Here is a 25,006-nt window from a genome sequence, read left to right as displayed (position 1 = left end):
ACCTGGACCATGTGAAGACCTGAGCCAACGACAGGGGAACAAATCTTGGCTTTTTGGAATACTATATGATGAGGGCAGGGCGTCAAATTTTGTGTTTTGCAATGAAAAAGGATATGGTTTATAACTCCCCGGTACATGCTCGAAATAATCCCAAACTTGACATGTATGTTTATAGTCAAGGCCTGAAGGTACCTCTATGACAACATTCAGTTATAAATACAGCGCCACCTAGCCCTTGAGGCATAAAAAAAAGAAAAAATACCCCACATACAGTATTTTGTACAAAAAATATAAACTTGTGTGTTAACTAAGTCATTTATGAATATTCTTTTACTTTCGATTGTATTGTATCGGTGTTAATGTTTTATGTTATTAGGGCCCGAGCAGCTACCGCTGCGAGGTCCCTATTGTTTTCCGATCGGATTATTCTTATTATTCTTATTAGGGCCCGAGCAGCGACCGCTGCGAGGTCCCTATTGTTTTTCGTTCGAATTATTATTATTATTACTATTATTATTATTATTATTATTATTCTCCGTAAACGATCGCGATTTTGGGTACCTAAACATTTACGAAAACTCACCAAACTTTGCACACTCCTCAGGCCCGGCGAAAAATTTGATATTATAACAACGTGACTCTATAGCGCCCCCTAGCATAGAAAAATAAAAACCAAGCCTGGCATGTTTGAGCAAGAGCAACCAAAATTGGCAGGCACGTGTAGCACCCCGAGACGCACAAAAAAGTCTATTGGGACCATGTAGCTAAAATGTACAGGAAGTGAGCTATGAATTTTTTAATGTCCAATTTTGGCCTATTTTGGCACATTCACTGTGGTCATGCTTTTTCCCCCTTTGCAAACATTTTTCATCCAATTGACTTCAAACTTCGCATTTATCATCTCAAGACCTGAGAGAACAACTGGGCAAAAAGTCTTGCCTTTTAGAAATACTATATGATGGGGGCGGGGCATCAAATATTGTCTTTAAAATTTCATTTGTCCAGAAAGAGCAAATGCTTAATAACTCCCATGTTCAAGCTCCAAAAAATCTCAAACTTCTCAGGCAACTTAATAGTCACGGCCTGAAAACATCTATATGATCAAATTCAGTTATCCATGTAGCGCCACCTAGTGGTAACAATAATTGTCATACTTTACGTTTTTAGCTACTGTGCTGAGCTCGTTGAAGGGATCCAGTTGAAAATTGGTCAGAAAAGCCTTAAGATGTTGATCATGCCCCACACCGAATATTGTAACTTTTCGCCAAAGGGCGTGGCCGCTACGGTGCCGCGAAGTCTGAAGATTTTTCGTGACAACAAAAGCTGCATTAACTTGACCGAGATTATGCTATCTTCTCAAAATTTTACACAATTGATGAGAGTCCAGCCCTAAAGACATCTACGAACTTATATTTCATCTTACTGATAGCGCCACCTACTGGCAATTTTTTTTCTTACGATTTTTCTTAAATGTTTTTCTCCAACCACGTTAACTGGACCTACCTCATATTTGCTCAGATGAGGGTGTCGGCCTTCATGCTGTCACAACACGAAGTTTGTGAGTTTTCGCGAATCGCCATGGGCGTGGCTAAGCGCTGTTCGCCAAGAAAACGACGCCAATTTTGAGGGCCTAAACTGGCCCAGAAACACATGAAACTTGGCACACACATCTGGCCTGGTACAACAATTTTTTATCGTCGATTGTGCTATTTTTACAAAAATGACTCAATAGCGCCCACTAGAAATCTTTAACGAAACAGCCCCAGTTGTACGTTTAAGCAAGAGCTACAAATTTTTTTTGGTGTATTAGGAAGCCCAAGACCTACAAAAAAAGTCTCTTGGACCCATATGCTAAAATGAACAGGAAGTGAGCTACGAATTTTTGAATGTCCCATTTTTGTCGATTTTTGCACATTTACAGGGGGCATACTTTTGCCCACTTCTCCTACACGTTTCATCCGACTGACTTCAGACTTGACCTGGACCATGTCAAGACCTGAGCCAACGACAGGGGGAAAAATCTTGACTTTTCGAAATACTATATGATGAGGGCGGGGCATCAAAATTTGTATTTTGCAATGAAAAAGGATAAGCTTAATAACTCCCCAGTACATGCTCCAAAAAATCCCAAACTTGACATGTATGTTTATAGTCAAGGCCTGAAGCTATCTCTATGACAACATTCAGTTATATATGTAGCGCCACCTAGCCCTTGAGGCATAAAAAAAAAAATACCCCACTTACGGTATTTTTACAAAAATTGTAAATTCATTCTAAGTGTGATAACTAAGTCATTTATGAATATTCTTTTAATTTCCACCACTCAAAATGTTCACTGGTATCAGACCTAACCAAACATACATATTTTTTTATTTAATTTTATTGATTTTTGATAGCCTCTATGGACTTTAAAAGCAATATCGTGAATGAAGGATATGCTTAATAACTCCCAGGTACATGCTCCAAAAAATCCCATACTTAAAATGTATATTTATAGTCAAGGCCTGAAGGTATCTCTATGACAAAATTCAGTTATAAATACAGCGCCACCTAGTCCTTGAGGCAAAAAAAAAATGCCTCACTTACGGTATTTTTACAAAAATTGTAAACTTATTGTAAGTGTGATAACTAAGTCATTTATGAATATTCTTTTACTTTCCACCACTCAATATGTTCACTGGCATCAGACCGATCCAAACATATGTGCTTTTTTTATTCAGTTTAATTTATTTTATTTTTTTTTTGATCGCCTCTATGGACAATAAAAGCAATATTGTGCAATGAGTACGAGCGATGATGTGTGTATATATACTTTTACGAAAAATACCAATCAGGGCAACTCATTGCCTAAAAATAAAAAAAGACGCTGATTTTTGCACATCTTAACAATCACCAAAACCCATTGAGCTTGACACAATCATCACACCTGGAAAAAAAAAAAATCCACGTAATGGTTTATCATGCCATTTTCAAAAAAATTCTGTTTCCAATGTGCCAGTACCCCAACGTGCAAGTACCCCAACATGGCCCGGGCTGTGAGGGCCCTTTATAGCTGCTCGCAGCTCCAGTTATTATTATTCTTTATTCTCCGCAAACAATCTCATTTTTGAGGACCTAAATATTTACGAAAACTCACCAAACTTTGCACACTCTTCAGGTCCGGCGAAAAATTTGATATTCTGCCATTGTAATAACTATGCGAATCTATAGCGCCCCCTAGCGTAAAAAAATAAAAACCAAGCCCGGCACGTTTGACCTAGAGCTACGAAAGTTGGCAGGCACGTGTAGCACCCCGAGACGCACAAAAAAGTCTATTGGGACCATGTAGCTAAAATTTACAGGAAGTGAGCTATGAATTTTTTAATGTCCAATTTTGGCCTATTTTGGCACATTCACTGTGGTCATGCTTTTTCTCCCTTTGCACACATTTTTCATCCAATTGACTTCAAACTTGGCATTTATCATCTCAAGACCTGAGAGAACAACTGGGCAAAAAATCTTGCCTTTTCGAAATACTATATGACGGGGGCGGGGCATCAAATATTGCCTTTAAAATTTCATTTGTCCAGAAAGAGCAAATGCTTAATAACTCCCATGTTCAAGCGCCAAAAAATCTCAAACTTGTCAGGCAACGTAATAGTCACGGCCTGAAAACATCTATATAATAAAATTCAGTTATACATATAGCGCCACCTAGTGGTAACAATAAATGTCATACTTTACGTTTTTAGCTACTGTGCTGAGCTCGTTGAAGGGATCCAGTTGAAAATTGGTCAGAAAAGCCTTAAGATGTTGATCATGCCCCACACCGAATATTGTAACTTTTCGCCAAAGGGCGTGGCCGCTACGGTGACACAAAGTCTGAAGATTTTTCGTGACAATAAAAGCTGCATTAACTTGACCGAGATGATCCTATCTTCTCAAAATTTCACACATTTGATGAGAGTCCAGCCCTAAATACATCTACGAAGTTATATTTCATCTTACTCATAGTGCCACCTAGTGGCAATTTTTTTTCTTACGAATTTTCTTCAACGTTCTTCTCCAAACACGTTAACTGGACCGACCTCATATTTGCTCAGATGAGGGTTTCGGCCTTCATGATGTCACAACACGAAGTTTGTGAGTTTTCGCGAATTGCTGTGGGTGTGGCTAAGCGCTGTTCGCCAAGAAAACAACGCCAGTTTTGAGGGTCTAAACATGCACAGAAACTCATGAGACTTGGCACACACATCTGGCCTGGCAAAATGAGCAATATTTAATCGTGGATTGTGCTATTTTTACAAAAATGACTCAATAGCGCCCCCTAGAAATGTTTAACTAAGCAGCCCCGCTTGTACTTTGAAGCAAGATCTTTGGAAATTTTTAGATGTATGAGGGAGCCCAAGACCTACAAAAAAAGTCTCTTGGACCCATGTCCTAAAATTAACAGGAAGCGAGCTACGAATTTTTTAATGTCCCATTTTTTACGATTTTAGCACATTTACAGGGGGCATAATTTTGCCCACTTCTCCTACACGTTTCATCCGACTGACTTCAGACTTGACCTGGGCCATGTCAAGACCTGAGCCAACGACAGTGGGAAAAATCTTGACTTTTCGTAATACTATATGATGTGGGCGGAGCATCAAATTTTGTGTTTCGCACTGAAAAAGGATATGCTTAATAACTCCCCGGTACATGCTCCAAAAAATCCCAAACTTGACATGTATGTTTATAGTCAAGGCCTGAAGCTGTGACAACATTCAGTTATATATGCAGCGCCACCTAGCCCTTGAGGCATGAAAAAAAAATACCCCACTTACAGTATTTTTACAAAAATTGTAAACTCATTCTCAGTGTGATAACTAAGTCATTTATGAATATTCTTTTACTTTCCACCACTCAAAATGTTCACTGGCATCAGACCTATCCAAACATACGTATTTTTTTATTTAGTTTTATTTATTTTTGATAGCCTCTGTAGCGATAATTGGGTCGTCTTTTGGACGAATTAATAATCTGAACGTTACAGAGGTAAATTATATTTACCTCGATAACCTCTGGGGCACCACGTTGGTTTTGCTTTGGGTTAACAGGAGCAAACAACGACCAAAATCCTTCTTTCATCAGTCATTTATAATCTAAAGTCGCCACACTCGATATTCAGTGGTTCGTTGTACTAACAAAAGAATAATAATCCACTCGGAAACACAGAGGACTTAGGCGGAATAGAGTTAATAAAACATGCATTTATTCACGATTGCTACACTACAGAATCAAAACACTGCCTATCTAACTATTCTACCGTCAGAAGAAAAGAAACAAAATAAAGCGAATGAAAATAAGGAAGGAATGCGAATGAATGAGGAAACAGGGAAAAGAGAAATTTGACCTGCCAGATCTGTGATATGTTTCAAACGTAAGTTGCACGCAGTGGTACCAATTTGGGAATCAAATGCAGACTTACGAGCATCGTTTGCGTCGAACGAGCAAAAGGGTCTCGTGGCAAAGGGGGAAAAATAGTCAATGTTCGTTGAAAAGGGCAAGAAAATAAAAAAAAGGGGTTTATTCCACAGGTGATCAAGGGAAGCCGCTCAGGGGCCTGACGTAGTTGCGCGGCTCGTCCCTTGATTGGTCGGCGACTCGGCGAGGTTGATTCTCCGGCAAGGTTGGTTCTGCCGGACAGCTGTCCGACTCCAGATGTTGCAGCTCGGTCCGTACGCGCCTGCGTACGGGGAAGGCCAGCCGTTGGAGGTGAGCTGGCACCGCGGCGGGGCGCCACCGAGTAGCAGGTGAGGTGCGCGGCTTAGGTGCACAAGCTTGAGTCCGGCGGTACGTTGCAAGTGTACCCCGGGGCAGCGGAGTTCACCGCTGGCGGGCGATCACCGATGGTGGAAAGAAAAAAAAAGTGAAAAAAAGGAGTAAAAGTGTCTTTGGGGTCAGCATTGCAGTTTGCACCTGCTTTGGCGTGGCGTGGAGCGAGGGTCTGCTCTCGGCAACGGTTGCTGCCAGAAAAGAAAAGGCCACGTGGTTGGCAAGTTTCTTGGAACAAAGAGTTCGAGCAGGCTGGGACACTTGCAGGTCGTGGAAGAGAGTTTTGGAAGAGGCTTGGAAGCAAGAGCTTGGAAGCAAGAGCTTGGAAGCAAGAGGGTAGAGCGAGGGTCTCCTCGTCCTTTTAAAGTCTCTGGGCGGGGCTTCAGTAGGTGGTGGCACACCCTTCTGTTCGCTCGCGCAGACTTTAAGAAAAAAATTATTAAAGGGATTAATAATTTGGCATTAAATTTGGTCAGTCTGGCAAATCAGTTTTCCCACACAACCCGTTTAACACACATCGTAATTAATGCATCATAAACTAACTTGTGAGGTAACTTCTACTTGTCTAATCTGACTGAACTGAAAGATATTGATTATCTTTCATTCTTTATGGAGTACAAATGAAATAGGATGTTCATACACACAAAGACATAACATGAATCATTCGTAGTTCAGTTATCTGTCAAGAATTATCATGGTATAAATGTGTAAAATGCGGTTACTTATATGAAATGTCACTAAGGATAGTTCCAAGTTTCACCACTTGACGGTGCTGTTGCTCCGTCTAGACGTTCCAGGAAGGGCGAGACGCCAGAATATCCTTTGTGATTGATAAGAAGTCATGAACATTCCTTTGATCAGTCATTTGTGTATTCCAAATCATTGGAGCCATTTGTTCGGGCTCCGAGAAGACGGGCTTGAATACACTCCTTCGGCAGACGCATAAATTCCTTTGTCACCTGGTCAGCGGCTTCAAAAGAGCTTTGTTGGTGGTTGGGTGACCACCTGCAGAGCTAACCAAGCTTAGATCCTGTCTGGGCAGTGGAATATTTATGCGACTGCAGAGAATTTGCTTTAGAAGAAGCAAACTTAAAAAAAAAAATTAGAGGGTAGAGTGGGCCTAGGCAATAGTTGTTACACCTCTATGGACGTTAAAAGCAGTATCGTGAATGAAGGATATGCTTAATAACTCCCCGGTACATGCTTCAAAAAATCCCAAACTTGCCATGTATATTTATAGTCAAGGCGTGAAGGTATCTCTATGACAAAATTCAGTTATAAATACAGCGCCACCTAGTCCTTGAGGCATAAAAAAACAAAAAACAAAAAAAAAACACTTACAAAATGTTGTACAAAATTTGTGAACTCATTGTAAGTGTAATAACTAAGTCATTTATGAATATTCTTTTACTTTTTCCACTACTCAAGATTTTCACTGGTATCAGACCGATCCAAACATATGTACTTTTTTATTTTGTTTTATTAGGGCCCGAGCAGCGACCGCTGCGAGGTCCCTATTGTTTTTGTAAAAATTATTATTATTATTATTAGGGCCTGAGCAGCGACCGCTGCGAGGTCCCTATTGCTTTTGTAAAAATTATTATTATTAGGGCCCGAGCAGCGACCGCTGCGAGGTCCCTCTTGTTTTTGTAAGAATTCTTCTTCTTCTTCTTCTTCTTCTTCTTCTTCTTCTTTTCTTCTTCTTCTTCTTCTTCTTCTTCTTCTCCTCCTCCTCCTCCTCCTCCTCCTCCTCCTCCTCCTCCTCCTCCTCCTCCTCCTCCTCAGGATCAGGCTCAAAATTTGATATTATGTAGTTGCCATAACAATGCGACTCTATAGCGCCCCCTAGCGTAGAAAAATAAAAACCAATCCCGGCCCGTTTGACCTAGAGCTACGAAAATTGCCAGGCACGTGTAGCACCCCGAGACGCACAAAAAAGTCAGTGGAAGCCATTCCCTAAAATGTACAGGAAGTGAGCTATGAATTTTTGAATGTCCAATTTTGGCCCATTCACTGTGGTCATACTTTTTCCCCCTTTGCAAATATTTTTCAGCCAGTTGACTTCAAACTTGCCATGTGTCATCTCAAGACCCAAGACAACAACTGGGCAAAATATCTTGACTTTTTGGAATACTATATGACGGGGGCGGGGCATCAAATATTGCCTTTAAAATTTAATTTGTCCAGAAAGACAAAATGCTGAATAACTCCCATGAACAAGCTCCAAAAAATCTCAAACTTCTCATGCAACTTAATAGTCACGGCCTGAAAGCATCTATATGATACAATTCTGTTATATATATAGCGCCACCTAGTGGTGACAATAAATGTCATACTTTACGTTTTTAGCTACTGTGCCAAGCTCTTTGAAGGGATCCAGTTGAAAATTGGTCAGACAAGCCTTAAGATGTTGATCATGCCCCACACCGAATATTGTAACTTTTCGCCAAAGGGCGTGGCCTCTACGGTGCCGCAAAGTCTGGTAATTTTTCGTGGCAATAAAAGCTGCTTTTACTTGATCCAGGTAATCCTATCTTCTCAAAATTTCACACATTTGATGAGAGTCCAGCCCTTAAGACATCTACGAACTTATATTTCATCTTACTGTTAGCGCCACCGTCTGGCAATTTTTTTTCTTACGATTTTTCTTAAATGTTTTTCTCCAACCACATTAACTGCACCTACCTCATATTTGCTCAGATGAGGGTTTCGGTCTTCATGATGTCACAACACGAAGTTTGTGAGTTTTCGCGAATCGCTGTGGGCGTGGCTAAGCGCTGTTCGCCAAGAAAACAACGCCAGTTTTGAGGGTCTAAACATGCACAGAAACTCATGAAACTTGGCACACACATCTGGCCTGGTAAAATGAGCCATATTTTATTGTTGATTGTGCTATTTTTTACAAAAATGACTCAATAGCGCCCCCTATAAATTTTTAACGAAGCAGCCCCGATTGTACGTTTAAGCAAGATCTACGAAAATTTTTAGGTGTATGAGGGAGCCAAAGACCTACAAAAAAGTCTCTTGGACCCATGTGCTAAAATGAACAGGAAGTGAGCTACGAATTTTTGAATGTCCCATTTTTGACGATTTTTGCACATTTTCAGGGGGCATACTTTTGCCCACTTCTCCTACACGTTTCATCCGACTGAGTTAAGACTTGACCTGGACCATGTCAAGACCTGAGCCAACAACAGACGGAAAAATCTTGACTTTTGGAAATAATATATGATGAGGGCGGGGCATCAAAATTTGTGTTTCGCACTGAAAAAGGATATGCTTAATAACTTCCCGATACATTCTCCAAAAAATCCCAAACTTGACATGTATGTTTATCGTCAAGGCCTGAAGGCATCTCTATGACAACATTCAGTTATATATGCAGCGCCACCTAGCCCTTGAGGCATGAAAAAAAAATACCCCACTTACGGTATTTTGTACAAAAAATGTAAACTCATTCTAAGTGTGATAACTCAGTCATTTAGGAATATTCTTTTACTTTCCACCACTCAAAATATTCACTGGCATCAGACCTAACCAAACATACATATTTTTGTTATTTAGTTTTATGTATTTTTGATAGCCTCTATGGACATTAAAAGCAATATCGTGAATGAAGGCTATGCTTAATAACTCCCAGGTACATGCTCCAAAAAATCCCATATTTGAAATGTATATTTAGAGTCAAGGCCTGAAGGTATCTCTATGACAAAATTCAGTTATAAATACAGCGCCACCTAGTCCTTGAGGCATAAAAAAAATGCCTCACTTACGGTATTTTTGCAAAAATTGTAAACTCATTGTAAGTGTGATAACTAAGTCATTTATGAATATTCTTTTACTTTCCACCACTCAATATGTTCACTGGTATCAGACCGATCCAAACATACGTATTTTTTATTTAGTTTTATTTTATTTTTTTATCGCCTCTATGGACAATAAAAGCAACATTGTGCAATGAGTACGAGCGATTATGTGTGTATATATACTTTTACGAAAAATACCAATCAGGGCAACTCATTGCCTAAAAATAAAAAAAGACGCTGATTTTTGGCTCCCCGCCCCAACTCACCCCTCCCCTTGGACGTGAGGTGCATTAAAATTGGAGGGGAATTGAAGGGTGAAGACGGTGTTTCCACCCTTCCCCACCCCACCAAGAAATGTGTTGTGTGCCCTATGTGTATATTTACAAAGTGTATAGTGCAAAACTAGTGAAGAGGAGCGACCAGCGGGGCCTCACCCAACCCGGCTGGTGTAGGTGGCACGCCCGTCCCCCAGCACCCCCCACCCCCACCCGCCCCCCACCCCACCCATCTGGCACCACAATAGACAGACGTTCATTTTTGAATGTCCCATTTTTTACGATTTTAGCACATTTACAGGGGGCATACTTTTGCCCACTTCTCCTACACGTTTCATCCGACTGACTTCAGACTTGACCTGGGCTATGTCAAGACCTGAGCCAACGACAGGGAGAAAAATCTTGACTTTTCTAAATACTATATGATGAGGGCGGGGCATCAAAATTTGTGTTTCGCAAAGAAAAATTATATGCTTAATAACTCTCCGGTACATGCTCCAAAAAATCCCAAACTTGACATGTATGTTTATAGTCAAGGCCTGAAGCTATCTCTATGACAACATTCAGTTATATATGCAGCGCCACCTAGCCCTTGAGGCATGAAAAAAAAATACCCCACTTACGGTATTTTTACAAAAATTGTAAACTCATTCTCAGTGTGATCACGAAGCCATTTATGAATATTCTTTTACTTTCCACCACTCAAAATGTTCACTGGCATCAGACCTAACCAAACATACATATTTTTGTTATTTAGTTTTATGTATTTTTGATAGCCTCTATGGACATTAAAAGCAATATCGTGAATGAAGGCTATGCTTAATAACTCCCAGGTACATCCTCCAAAAAATCCCATACTTGAAATGTATATTTATAGTCAAGGCCTGAAGGTATCTCTATGACAAAATTCAGTTATAAATACAGCGCCACCTAGTCCTTAAGGCATAAAAAAAAAAAAAATGCCTCACTTACGGTATTTTTGCAAAAATTGTAAACTCATTGTAAGTGTGATAACCAAGTCATTTATGAATATTCTTTTACTTTCCACCACTCAATGTGGTCACTGGCATCAGACCGATCCAAACATATGTACTTTTTTAATTTAGTTTCATTTTCTTTGATCGCCTCTATGGACAATAAAAGCAACATTGTGCAATGAGTACGAGCAATGATGTGTGTATATATACTTTTACGAAAAATACCAATCAGGGCAACTCATTGCCTAAAAATAAAAAAAGACGCTGATTTTTGCAGATCTTAACAATCACCACAACCCATTGAGCTTGACACACTCATCACACCTGGCAAAAAAAAAAGAATCCACATGTTTATCATGCCATTTTCAAAGAAATTCTGCTTCCAATGTGCCAGTATCCCAATGTGCAAGTACCCCAACGTGCAAGTACCCCAACGTGGCCCGGGCTGCGAGGGCCCTTTATAGCTGCTCGCAGCTCTAGTTATTCTTCTTCTTCTTCTTCTTCTTCTTCTTCTTCTTCTTCTTCTTTATTCTCCGCAAACAATCGCGATTTTGGGTACCTAAATATTCACGAAAACTCACCGAACTTTGCACACTCCTCAGGTCCGGCGAAAAATTTGATATTATGAAGTCGTTATAACAACGCGACTCCATAGCGCCCCCTAGCATAGAAAAATAAAAACCAAGCCCGGCACGTTTGAGCTAGAGCAACGAAAATTGGCAGGCACGTGTAGCACCCCGAGACGCACAAAAAAGTCTATTGGGACCATGTAGCTAAAATGTACAGGAAGTGAGCTATGAATTTTTTTATGTCCAATTTTGGCCTATTTTGGCACATTCACTGTGGTCATGCTTTTTCCCCCTTTGCAAACATTTTTCATCCAATTGACTTCAAACTTGGCATTTATCATCTCAAGACCTGAGAGAACAGCTGGGCAAAACATCTTGCCTTTTCGAAATACTATATGACGGGGGCGGAGCATCAAATATTGCCTTTAAAATTTCATTTGTCCAGAAAGAGCAAATGCTTAATAACTCCCATGTTCAAGCTCCAAAAAATCTCAAACTTCTCAGGCAACGTAATAGTCACGGCCTGAAAACATCTATATGATAAAATTCAGTTATACATATAGCGCCACCTAGTGGTTACAATAAATGTCATACTTTACGTTTTTAGCTACTGTGCTGAGCTTGTTGAAGGGATCCATTTGAAAATTGGTCAGAAAAGCCTTAAGATGTTGATCATGCCCCACACCGAATATTGTAACTTTTCGCCAAAGGGTGTGGCCGCTACGGTGACGCAAAGTCTGAAGATTTTTCGTGAAAATAAAAGCTGCATTAACTTGACCGAGATGATCCTATCTTCTCAAAATTTCACACATTTGATGAGAGTCCAGCCCTAAAGACATCTACTGACTTATATTTCATCTAACTGATAGCGCCACCTAGTGGCAATATTTTTTCTTACGAATTTTCTTCTACGTTTTTCTCCAAACACGTTAACTGGACCTACCTCATATTTGCTCAGATGAGGGTTTCGGCCTTCATGATGTCACAACACGAAGTTTGTGAGTTTTCGCGAATTGCTGTGGGTGTGGCTAAGCGCTGTTCGCCAAGAAAACAACGCCAGTTTTGAGGGTCTAAACATGCACAGAAACTCATGAAACTTGGCACACACATCTGGCCTAGTAAAATGAGCAATATTTTATTGTTGATTGTGCTATTTTTACAAAAATGACTCAATAGCGCCCCCTAGAAGTTTTTAACGAAGCAGCCCCGGTTGTACGTTTAAGCAAGAACGACGAATATTTTTAGGTGTATGAGGGAGCCCAAGACCTACAAAAAAGTCTCTTGGACCCATATGCTAAAATGAACAGGAAGTGAGCTACGAATTTTTGAATGTCCCATTTTTGACAATTTTTGCACATTCACAGGGGGCAGACTTTTGCCCACTTCTCCTACACGTTTCATCTGACTGAGTTAAGACTTGACCTGGACCATGTCAAGACCTGAGCCAACGACAGGGGGAAAAATCTTGACCTTTCGAAATACTATATGATGAAGGCGGGGCATCAAAATTTGTGTTTCGCACTGAAAAAGGATATGCTTAATAACTCCCCGGTACATGCTCCAAAAAATCCCAAACTTGACATGTATGTTTATCGTCAAGGCCTGAAGCTATCTCTATGACAACATTCAGTTATATATGCAGCGCCACCTAGCCCTTGAGGCATAAAAAAAAAATACCCCACATACGGTATTTTGTACAAAAAATGTACACTCATTCTAAGTGTGATGACTAAGTCATTTATGAATATTCTTTTAGTTTCCACCACTCAAATTGTTCACTGGCTTCACACCGATCCAAACGTATGTACGTTTCCATTTTGTTTTATTCATTTTTGATTGCCCCTTTGGACAATAAAAGTAACATTGTGCAATGAGTACAACGAGCGATGATGCATATATACACTTTTACAAAAAATACCAATCAGGGCAACTCATTGCCTAAAAATAAAAAAGGACGCTGATTTTTGCAGGTCTTAACAATCACCAAAACCCGTTGCGCTTGACACACACTGGCAAAAAAAATATTCTACATGTAAACGTTTATTATGCCATTTTCAAAGAAATTTTGCTTCCAATATGCCAGTACCCCAACGTGCCAGTACCCTAACGTGCAAGTACCCCAACGTGCAAGGACCATAACGTGGCCCGGGCTGCGAGGGCCCTTTATAGCTGCTCGCAGCTCTAGTTAGGGCCCGAGCAGCGACCGCTGCGAGGTCCCTATTGTTTTTGTAAAAATAATAATAATTATTATTATTATTATTAGGGCCCGAGCAGCGACCGCTGCGAGGTCCCTCTTGTTTTTGTAAGAATTCTTCTTCTTCTTCTTCTTCTTCTCCGTAAGCGATCTCATTTTTGAGGGCCTAAACATTTACGAAAACTCACCAAACTTTGCAGTCTCTTCGTGCCCGGTGAAAAATTTGATATTATGTAGTTGTCATAACAAAGCGACTCTATAGCGCCACCTAGTGTAGAAACATAAAAACCAATCCCGGCCCGTTTGAGCGAGAGCTACGAAAATTGGCAGGCACGTGTAGCACCCCGAGACGCACAAAAAAGTCAGTGGAAGCCATTTCCTAAAATGTACAGGAAGTGAGCTATGAATTTTTGAATGTCCAATTTTGGCCCATTTTGGCACATTCACTGAGGTCATACTTTTTCCCCCTTTGCAAATATTTTTCAGCCAGTTGACTTCAAACTTGCCGTGTATCATCTCAAGACCTGAGACGAGACAACAACTGGGCAAAATATCTTGACTTTTTGAAATACTATATGACGGGGTTGGGGCATCAAATATTGCCTTTAAAATTTCATTTGTCCAGAAAGACAAAATGCTGAATAACTCCCATGTACAAGCTCCAAAAAATCTCAAACTTCTCATGCAACTTAATAGTCACGGCCTGAAGACATCTATATGATAAAATTCCGTTATATATATAGCACCACCTAGTGGTAACAATAAATGTCATACTTTACGTTTTTAGCTACTGTGCCAAGCTCGTTGAAGGGATCCAGTTGAAAATTGGTCAGACAAGCCTTAAGATGTTGATCATGCCCCACACCGAATATTGTAACTTTTCGCCAAAGGGCGTGGCCGCTACGGTGACGCAAAGTCTGAAGATTTTTCGTGAAAATAAAAGCTGCATTAACTTGACCGAGATGATCCTATCTTCTCAAAATTTCACACATTTGATGAGAGTCCAGCCCTAAAGACATCTACTGACTTATATTTCATCTAACTGATAGCGCCACCTAGTGGCAATTTTTTTTCTTACGAATTTTCTTCTACGTTTTTCTCCAAACACGTCAACTGGACCTACCTCATATTTGCTCAGATGAGGGTTTCGGCCTTCATGATGTCACAACACGAAGTTTGTGAGTTTTCGCGAATTGCTGTGGGCGTGGCTAAGCACTGTTCGCCAAGAAAACAACGCCAGTTTTGAGGGTCTAAACATGCACAGAAACTCATGAAACTTGGCACACACATCTGGCCTGGTAAAATGAACAATATTTTATTGTTGATTGTGCTATTTTTACAAAAATGACTCAATAGCGCCCCCTAGGAATTTTTAATGAAGCAGCCCCGGTTGTACGTTTAAGCAAGATCTACGAAAATTTTTAGGTGTATGAGGGAGCCCAAGACCTACAAAAAAGTCTATTGGACCCATATGCTAAAATGAACAGGAAGTGAGCTACGAATTTTTGAATGTCCCATTTTTGACGATTTTTGCACATTCACAGGGGGCAGACCTTTGCCCACTTCTCCTACACGTTTCATCTGACTGAGTTAAGACTTGACCTGGACCATGTCAAGACCTGAGCCAACGACAGGGGGAAAAATCTTGACTTTTCGAAATACTATATGATGAAGGCGGTAACTCCCCGATACATGCTCCAAAAAATCCCAAACTTGACATGTATGTTTATCGTCAAGGCCTGAAGGTATCTCCATGACAACCTTCAGTTATATATGCAGCGCCACCTAGCCCTTGAGGCATGAAAAAAAAATACCCCACTTACGGGATTTTGTACAAAAAATGTAAACTCATTCTAAGTGTGATAACTAAGTCATTTAGGAATATTCTTTTACTTTCCACCACTCAAAATATTCACTGGCATCAGACCTAACCAAACATACATATTTTTGTTATTTAGTTTTATGTATTTTTGATAGCCTCTATGGACATTAAAAGCAATTTCGTAAATGAAGGCTATGCTTAATAACTCCCAGGTACATGCTCCAAAAAATCCCATACTTGAAATGTATATTTATAGTCAAGGCCTGAAGGTATCTCTGACAAAATTCAGTTATAAATACAGCGCCACCTAGTCCTTGAGGCATAAAAAAAAAATGCCTCACTTACGGTATTTTTGCAAAAATTGTAAACTCATTGTAAGTGTGATAACTAAGTCATTTATGAATATTCTTTTACTTTCCACCACTCAATATGTTCACTGGTATCAGACCGATCCAAACATACGTATTTTTTATTTATTTTTATTTATTTTTTGATCGCCTCTATGGACAATAAAAGCAACATTGTGCAATGAGTACGAGCGATGATGTGTGTATATATACTTTTACGAAAAATACCAATCAGGGCAACTCATTGCCTAAAAATAAAAAATAAGACGCTGATTTTTGCAGATCTTAACAATCACCAAAACCCATTGAGCTTGACACACTCATCACACCTGGCAAAAAAATTTAAAAAATCCACATGTTTATCATGCCATTTTCAAAGAAATTCTGCTTCCAATGTGCCAGTACCCCAATGTGCAAGTTCCCCAACGTGCACGTACCCCAATGTGGCCCGGGCTGCGAGGGCCCTTTATAGCTGCTCGCAGCTCTATTTATTCTTCTTCTTGAAGGGATCCAGTTGAAAATTGGTCAGAAAAGCCTTAAGATGTTGATCATGCCCCACACCGAATATTGTAACTTTTCGCCAAAGGGCGTGGCCGCTACGGTGCCGCAAAGTCTAAAGATTTTTCGTGACAATAAAAGCTGCATTAACTTGACCGAGATGATCCTATCTTCTCAAAATTTCACACATTTGATGAGAGTCCAGCCCTAAAGACATCTACTGACTTATATTTCATCTAACTGATAGCGCCACCTAGTGGCAATTTTCTTTCTTACGAATTTTCTTCTACGTTTTTCTCCAAACACGTTAACTGGACCTACCTCATATTTGCTCAGATGAGGGTTTCGGCCTTCATGATGTCACAACACGAAATTTGTGAGTTTTCGCGAATCGCTGTGGGCGTGGCTAAGCACTGTTCACCAAGAAAACAACGCCAGTATTGATGGTCTAAACATGCGCAGAAACTCATGAAACTTGGCACACACATCTGGTCTGGTAAAATGAACAATATTTTATTGTTGATTGTGCTATTTTTACAAAAATGACTCAATAGGAATTTTTAATGAAGCAGCCCCGGTTGTACGTTTAAGCAAGATCTACGAAAATTTTTAGGTGTATGAGGGAGCCCAAGACCTACAAAAAAAGTCTATTGGACCCATATGCTAAAATGAACAGGAAGTGAGCTACGAATTTTTGAATGTCCCATTTTTGACGATTTTTGCACATTCACAGGGGGCAGACTTTTGCCCACTTCTCCTACACGTTTCATCTGACTGAGTTAAGACTTGACCTGGACCATGTCAAGACCTGAGCCAACGACAGGGCGAAAAAGCTTGACTTTTCGAAATACTATATGATGGAGGCGGGGCATCAAAATTTGTGTTTCGCACTGAAAAAGGATATGCTTAATAACTCCCCGGTACATGCTCCAAAAAATCCCAAACTTGACATGTATGTTTATCGTCAAGGCCTGAAGCTATCTCTATGACAACATTCAGTTATATATGCAGCGTCACCTAGCCCTTGAGGCATAAAAAAAAAATACCCCACATACGGTATTTTGTACAAAAAATGTAAACTCATTCTAAGTGTGATAACTAAGTCATTTATGAATATCTTTTAGTTTCCACCACTCAAAATGTTCACTGGCATCAGACTTATCCAAACATATATATATTTTTATTTATTTTTGATAGCCTCTGTGGACATTAAAAGCAATATCGTGAATGAAGGATATGCATAATAACTCCACGGTACATGCTCCAAAAAAAATCCCACACTTGACATGTATGCTTATAATCAAGGCCTGAAGGTATTTCTATGACAACATTCAGTTATAAATACAGCGCCACCTAGCCCTTGAGGCATAATATATAAAAAAATAAAAAAAACACATACGGTATTTTGTACAAAAAATGTAAACTCATTCTAAGTGTTATAACTAAGTCATTTATAAATATTCTTTTAGTTTCCACCACTCAAATTGTTCACTGGCTTCACACCGATCCAAACGTATGTACGTTTCCATTTTGTTTTATTCATTTTTGATTGCCCCTTTGGACAATAAAAGTAACATTGTGCAATGAGTACAACGAGCGATGATGTATATATACACTTTTACAAAAAATACCAATCAGGGCAACTCATTGCCTAAAAATAAATAAGGACGCTGATTTTTGCAGGTCTTAACAATCACCAAAACCCGTTGAGCTTGACACACACTGGCAAAAAAAATATTCTACATGTAAACGTTTATTATGCCATTTTCAAAGAAATTTTGCTTCCAATATGCCAGTACCCCAACGTGCCAGTACCCCAACGTGCAAGGACCCCAACGTGGCCCGGGCTGCGAGGGCCCTTTATAGCTGCTCGCAGCTCTAGTTTATTTTTGATAGCCTCGATGGACAATAAAAGCAACATCGTGCATTGAGTACGAGCAATGATGGGTATATATACTTTTGCAAAAAATACCAATCAGGTCAACTCATTCCCTAAAAATAAAAAAGGACGCTGATTTTTGCAGATCTTAACAATCACCAAAACCCATTGAGCTTGACACACACATCACACCTAGCAAAAAAAATCCACATGTAAAGGTTTATCATGCCATGTTAAAAGAAATTTTGCTCCTAATGTGCCAGTACCCCAATGTGCGAGTACCCCAACGTGCAAATACCCCAATGTGGCCCGGGCTGCGAGGGCCCTTTATAGCTGCTCGCAGCTCTAGTTCTTCTTCTTGTTCTTTATTCTCCGCCAACAATCGCATTTTTGAGGACCTAAACATTTACGAAAACTCACCGAAATTTGCACACTCTTCGGGCCCGACGAAAAATTAGATATTCTGACGTTGTCATAACGCGACTCTATAGCGCCCCCTAGCATAAAAAAATAAACACCAATCCCGGCACGTTTGACCTAGAGCTACGAAAATTGGCAGGCACGTATAGCACCCCGAGACGCACAAAAAAAGTCAGTGGAAGCCATTTCCTAAAATGTACAGGAAGTGAGCTATGAATTTTTGAATGTCCAATTTTGGCCCATTTTGGCACATTCACTGTGGTCATACTTTCCCCCCCTTTGCAAACAGTTTTAATCCGATTGACTTCAAACTTGGCATGTATCATCTCAAGACCTGAGACAACAACTGGGCAAAATATCTTGACTTTTCGGAATACTATATGACGGGGGCGGAGGATCAAATATTGCCTTTAAAATTTCATTTGTCCAGAAAGACAAAAATGCTTAATGGTACAAGCTCCAAAAAATCTCAAACTTCTCAGGCAACGTAATAGTCACGGCCTGAAAACATCTATATGATAAAATTCAGTTATACATATAGCGCCACCTAGTGGTAACAATAAATGTCATACTTTACGTTTTTAGCTACTGCGCTGAGCTCGTTGAAGGGATCCAGTTGAAAGTTGGTCAGAAAAGTCTGAACATGTTGATCATGCCCCACACCGAATATTGTAACTTTTCGCCAAAGGGCGTGGCCGTTACGGTGCCGCAAAGTCTGAAGATTTTTCGTGACAATAAAAGCTGTATTAACTTGACCCAGATGATCCTATTTTCTTAAAATTTCACACAATTGATGACAGTCCAGCCCTTAACTCATCTACAAACTTATATTTCATCTTACTGATAGCGCCACCTACTGGCGATTTTTTTTTTCTTACGATTTTTCTTCAACGTTTCTCTCCAACCACGTTAACTGGACATATCTCATATTTGCTCAGATGAGGGTTTCGGCCTTCATGATGTCACAACACGAAGTTTGTGAGTTTTCGTGAATCGCTGTGGGCGTGGCTAAGCACTGTTCGCCAAGAAAACAACGCCACTTTTGAGGGTCTAAACTGGCACAGAAACACATGAAACTTGGCACACACATCCGGCTTGGCAAAATGAGCAATATTTTATCGTAGAATGTGATATTTTTCCAAAAATGACTCAGTAGCGCCCCCTAGAAATTTTTAACGGAACAGCCCCGCTTGTACGTTTAAGCAAGATCTATGAATATTTTTCGGTGTATGAGGGAGCCCAAGACCTACAAAAAAAGTCTCTTGGACCCATATGCTAAAATGAATGGGAAGTGAGCTACGAATTTTTGAATGTCCAATTTTTGACGATTTTTGCACATTTACAGGGGGCATACTTTTGACCACTTCTCCTACACGTTTCATCCGACTGACTTCAGGCTTGACCTGGACCATGTCAAGAACTGAACCAACGACAGGGGGAATAATCTTGACTTTTTGAAATACTATATGATGAGGGCGGGGCATCAAAATTAGTATTTCGCAATGAAAAAGGAAATGCTTAATAACGCCCCGGTACATGCTCCAAAAAATCCCAAACTTGACATGTATGTTTATAGTCAAGGCCTGGAGCTATCTCTATGACAACATTCTGTTATATATGCAGCGCCACCTAGCCCTTGAGGCATGAAAAAAAAATACCCCACTTACGGTATTTTTACAAAAATTGTAAACTCATTCTAAGTGTGATAACTAAGTCATTTCTGAATATTCTTTTACTTTCCACCACTCAAAATGTTCACTGGCATCAGACCGATCCAAACATACGTACTTTTTTATTTTTTTTAATTTTTTTTTGATAGCCTCTATGGACAATAACAGCAACATTGTGCAATGAGTACGAGCGATGTTGTGTATATATACTTGTAGCGATAATTGGGTCGTCTTTTGGACGAATTAATAATCTGGACGTTACAGAGGTAAATTATATTTACCTCGATAACCTCTGGGGCACCACGTTGGTTTTGCTTTGGGTTAACAGGAGCAAACAACGACCAAAATCCTTCTTTCATCAGTCATTTATAATCTAAAGTCGCCACACTCGATATTCAGTGGTTCGTTGTACTAACAAAAGAATAATAATCCACTCGGAAACACAGATGACTTAGGCGGAATAGAGTTCATAAAACATGCATTTATTCACGATTGCTACACTACAGAATCAAAACACTGCCTATCTAACTATTCTACCGTCAGAAGAAAAGGAATAAAATAATGCGAATGAAAATAAGGAAGGAATGCGAATGAATAAAGAAACAGGGAAAAGAGAAATTTGACCTGCCAGATTTGTGATATGTTTCAAACGTAAGTGGCACACAGTGGATACGCCGAGCTAGAAATCAAACGCACACTTACGAGAATCGTTTGCGTCGAATGAGCAGAAAGGTCTTGAAAAAAAAGGGGGAAAAATAGTCAATGTTCGTTCCAAAAAGGCAAGAAAATAAAAAAAAAAAGGGATTTATTCCACAGGTGAGCAAGGGAAAGCCGCTCAGGGGCCTGACGTAGTTGTGCGGCTCGTCCCTTGATTGGTCGGCGATCCGGCGAGGTTGATTCTCGCCAAGGTTGGCTCTGCCGGGCAGCTGTCCGAGTTCAGGTGTTGCAGCTCGGTCAGTACGCGCCTGCGTACGGGGAAGGCCAGCCGTTGGAGGTGCGTTGGCACTGCGGCGGAGCGCCACCGAATAGCAGGTGAGGTGCGCGGCTTAGGTGCACAACCTTGAGTCCGGCTATACGTTGCAAGTGTACGCCGGGGCCGCGGAGTCCGGGCGGGCAAGCACCGATGGTGGAACAAAAAACAAAGACAAAAAAAAAGCAAGAGAGTCTTTAGTCAGCGTTGCAGTTTGCACCTGCTTTGGCGTGGCGTGGAGCGAGGGTCCGCTCTCGGCAACGGTTGCTGCCAGAAAAGAAAAGGCCACGTGGTTGGCAAGTTTCTTGGAACAAAGAGTTCGAGCAGGCTGGGACACTTGCAGGTCGTGCCAGAGAGTTTTTGGAAGAGGCTTGGAAGCCAGAGGGGAGAGGCGGGAGAGCAGGAAGAGGGACGAGCAGAGGTCCCCTCATCCTTTTAAAGTCTTTGGGCGGGGCTTCAGTGGGTGGTGGCACACCCTTCTGTTAAAGAGATTAATAATTTGGCATTAAATTTGGTCAGTCTGGCAAATCAGTTTTCCCACACAACCCGTTTAACACACATCGTAATTAATGCATCATAAACTAACTTGTGAGGTAACTTCTACTTGTCTAATCTGACTGAACTGAGAGATATTGATTATCTTTCATTCTTTATGGAGTACAAATGAAATAGGATGTTCATACACACAAAGACATAACATGAATCATTCGTAGTTCAGTTGTCTGTCAAGAATTATCATGGTATAAATGTGTAAAATGCGGTTACTTATGTGAATTGTCACTAAGGATAGTTCCAAGTTTCACCACTTGGCGGTGCTGTTGCTCCATCTAGACGTTCCAGGAAGGGCGAGGCGCCAGAATACCCTTTGTGATTGATAAGAAGTCATGAACATTCCTTTGATCGGTCATTTGTGTATTCCAAATCATTGGAGCCATTTGTTCGGGCTCCGAGAAGACGGGCTTGAATACACTCCTTCGGCAGACGCATAAATTCCTTTGTCACCTGGTCAGCGGCTTCAAAAGAGCCTTGTTGGTGGTTGGATGACCACCTGCAGAGCTAACCAAGCCTGGATCCTGTCTGGGCAGTGGAATATTTATGCGACTGCAGAGAATTTGCTTTAGGAGAAGCAAACTTAAAAAAAAAAATTAGAGGGTGGATTGGGCCATCGGCCATAGTTGTTACATACTTTTACAAAAAATACAAATCAGGGCAACTCATTCCCTAAAAATAAAAAAGTATACTGATTTTTGCAGATCTTAACATTCACCAAAACCCATTGAGCTTGACACACTCATCACATCTGGCAAAAGAAAAATCTACATGTAAAGGTTTATTATGCCATTTTCAAAGAAACTCTGCTCTCAATGTGCCAGTACTCCAACGTGCAAGTACCCCAACGTGGCCCGCGCTGCGAGGGCCCTTTATAGCTGCTCGCAGCTCTAGTTGAAATTATTATTGTTAAATTGTGTTACAGTGACTCCTATTTACAACGTTGAATCCATTTTATAATGACACAACTTTACTGCATACAAACCAGAACATTTTGGTGTGTTCTTTTCATATTAACCCATGCATTTTAGAACATTTTAAATACCCACACAGTATTATGTTTAATAATTATATATAAACCGAATCTGTTAAATGACAGAATAGACTCTCGCTGCCTTGTGCCGTTCGTATATAATTGACAGGATAAAGCGGAAAATTATTCATTTTTTTTTTTAGATTTTAGATTTCCGTTTCAAAAACGGACATAGAATGAACTAAAGGTACACAGACCGATGGGGTCCGTGTCTCTTTTGGTCATTAAATATTACGTTTAGAAAAATATACTAAAAATAGAAAAACGGCTTATTTGATTTTCGTTTTAATATAGAAACCCCAAACTTTAAATACAACTTGATGTTCTCATTTGGTTGTTTGGGACGGCTAAGGAAAAGTCCAATAACAGTTTCATTTTTGATTTTTATTTCAAAAATGAAAAGAGGTTATAGCAGAAGATTTAAATCAAAATGGTCCATAAAGTTATTTTGGATTGGCGGAAGTTGTCACCGCGAGCACCCACCGATGCACAAAATGCACGTTCAACAATTCAAAATTAGAATGGAAAATTTACAGATGAGTCATTATAAATGCTCACGTTAATACTTGTAAATCACACGTAAAAATCATAAATATCTTTGCAGATATGAAAAATACGTGAAAATTGTGAAAGTTTGTCGATCTGAAAAACACGTGGAATTGTGTATATTTGTGGATGTCAAAAACAAGTGAAATCACAAATATACTTGTGTGAATAATTTTGAGACAAATCTCTCCCCATAAATGGGATCTAGTGTGCTCCAACAATATATAATTGTTTGATTTCCAATACCGATTGCAAATGTATCTCAAATTTTATTTTATTTTTCAGGTATGTCGGTAGTATTTGAGGGTTGCAGACACAGCTATTTCCAAAGTCTGGTGTCCTGGGCAAAATCAAATGGGTCTTCCTGTGATGGTGTCCAAATTGCCAACTTTGGAAAAGAAGGCTTTGGTCTTCAAGCCACCAGAGACATAAAGGTGAGAATAACGGTGGTGTTGAGTGTATATACTGTAGATATTTTTTTTAAATTTATTTTATTTTTTTTACTTCATCATCTCTGTCTCATGTGTTTTAAATTCATGTTTTATTATTTGTCAGATTCTATTTAATGAAAAATAACTGGTAAAATGAATGTTCTTTTCCGAAATTATTTTATTGTTGAATAACTTAACATTTATTACCTCAAAGAACAGAACAAAAGTACCGAAAATTGGTACTCTTGAGTATAAACGCCGAAATTGACAATTGGAACCGAACCGGTTAAAATATGAAAGGTACCCATCCCAACATGAACGCAGCACATGCTGTTTTTTCAACATCCATCCATGGTCCAATAAATGTAGCAAAGATGTTTGCATTTTCGCAAGCAAAAATTTTTCTTGACGCTGTAAAATTTTGAACATCCCTTTGTCCATCTTATACCTCCAACCCGACGAATATTAACGGGCACAATTTTGGTCCAAGTGCTTCTCGCCTTTTATACTCCTGACCTGTTTTCATGCCTGCGTTGAGCAGCTCCTCCTGTGTTGTTCTGGGCTGATTCTTCGCCTTTCTTTCGGTCCCTTTTCCCTCGTCGCCGTGTGAAGCGGCCGTGTGAACACACTGTACAGCTCTGGCAATGAAACGCTAGCGAGTAAAGCTAATCGAAAAAAAATTTTTTTTTCCATTTCCTTTATTTAACCAGGCAAGAAACTCATTGAAAGTAACAATTGCTAATCCAAGAGGGATCTGATCACAGGCTTACAAAGCCCCTTCGCTATTTGTGTGAATGCAGCATTGTTAATTACGTGGCTTGGTACTCTGTCCACTATCGGGTAACATACATTTCAAGTTTACGTTCCCAACTTTCCGCCAAGATATTGCAGTTAGCTTGTCTGAACGGGGAGTGTGGACAATTATTTTTAGCTAGTCAGAACGGAAAGTGTGGAAAGTCAATTTGTAAGAAAATGGCTAAATGCCAGTTCAACATGAACTGGCTCGAAGATGGCTCACCTGATTTCAAAGTCCAATGCACTGAAAAGAAACCACAAAGAAAAAGTTGCTCAAGTGAAGGCCCTTGAAGCTGAAATCAGTGCTAAAGAGGAGGACCTCAGATACATGGTTGTATAGGTTGTATGTAGGTGATTGTTATGTACATTGTTTTGAGAATCGAAGTTCATCTCAGGTTGGTCATTGTCAATATTGTTTATTGTATTATA

The 25,006-nt window shown here is 40.0% G+C and overlaps 1 protein-coding gene across 5 annotated transcripts in view; it reads left to right on the top strand.

Moving 5' to 3' along the window:
- The window catches only part of setd3 (SET domain containing 3, actin histidine methyltransferase), a 412,972-nt gene that overhangs the window by 74,260 nt on the left and 313,706 nt on the right, over window positions 1-25,006 (top strand). For all 5 annotated transcript variants that reach the window (XM_077538338.1, XM_077538340.1, XM_077538339.1 and 2 more), the window contains one exon: window positions 23,637-23,785. In XM_077538338.1, the coding sequence (XP_077394464.1) occupies window positions 23,637-23,785 (149 nt within the window). The remainder of the gene's footprint in view (window positions 1-23,636; window positions 23,786-25,006) is intronic.

Source organism: Festucalex cinctus, chromosome 12 (genome assembly GCF_051991245.1).
Source record: "Festucalex cinctus isolate MCC-2025b chromosome 12, RoL_Fcin_1.0, whole genome shotgun sequence".
In the NCBI taxonomy this organism is placed as follows: domain Eukaryota; kingdom Metazoa; phylum Chordata; class Actinopteri; order Syngnathiformes; family Syngnathidae; genus Festucalex; species Festucalex cinctus.
Note: the sequence above shows the minus strand (reverse complement) of the source record. Positions and strands in the feature narration are given on the sequence as shown.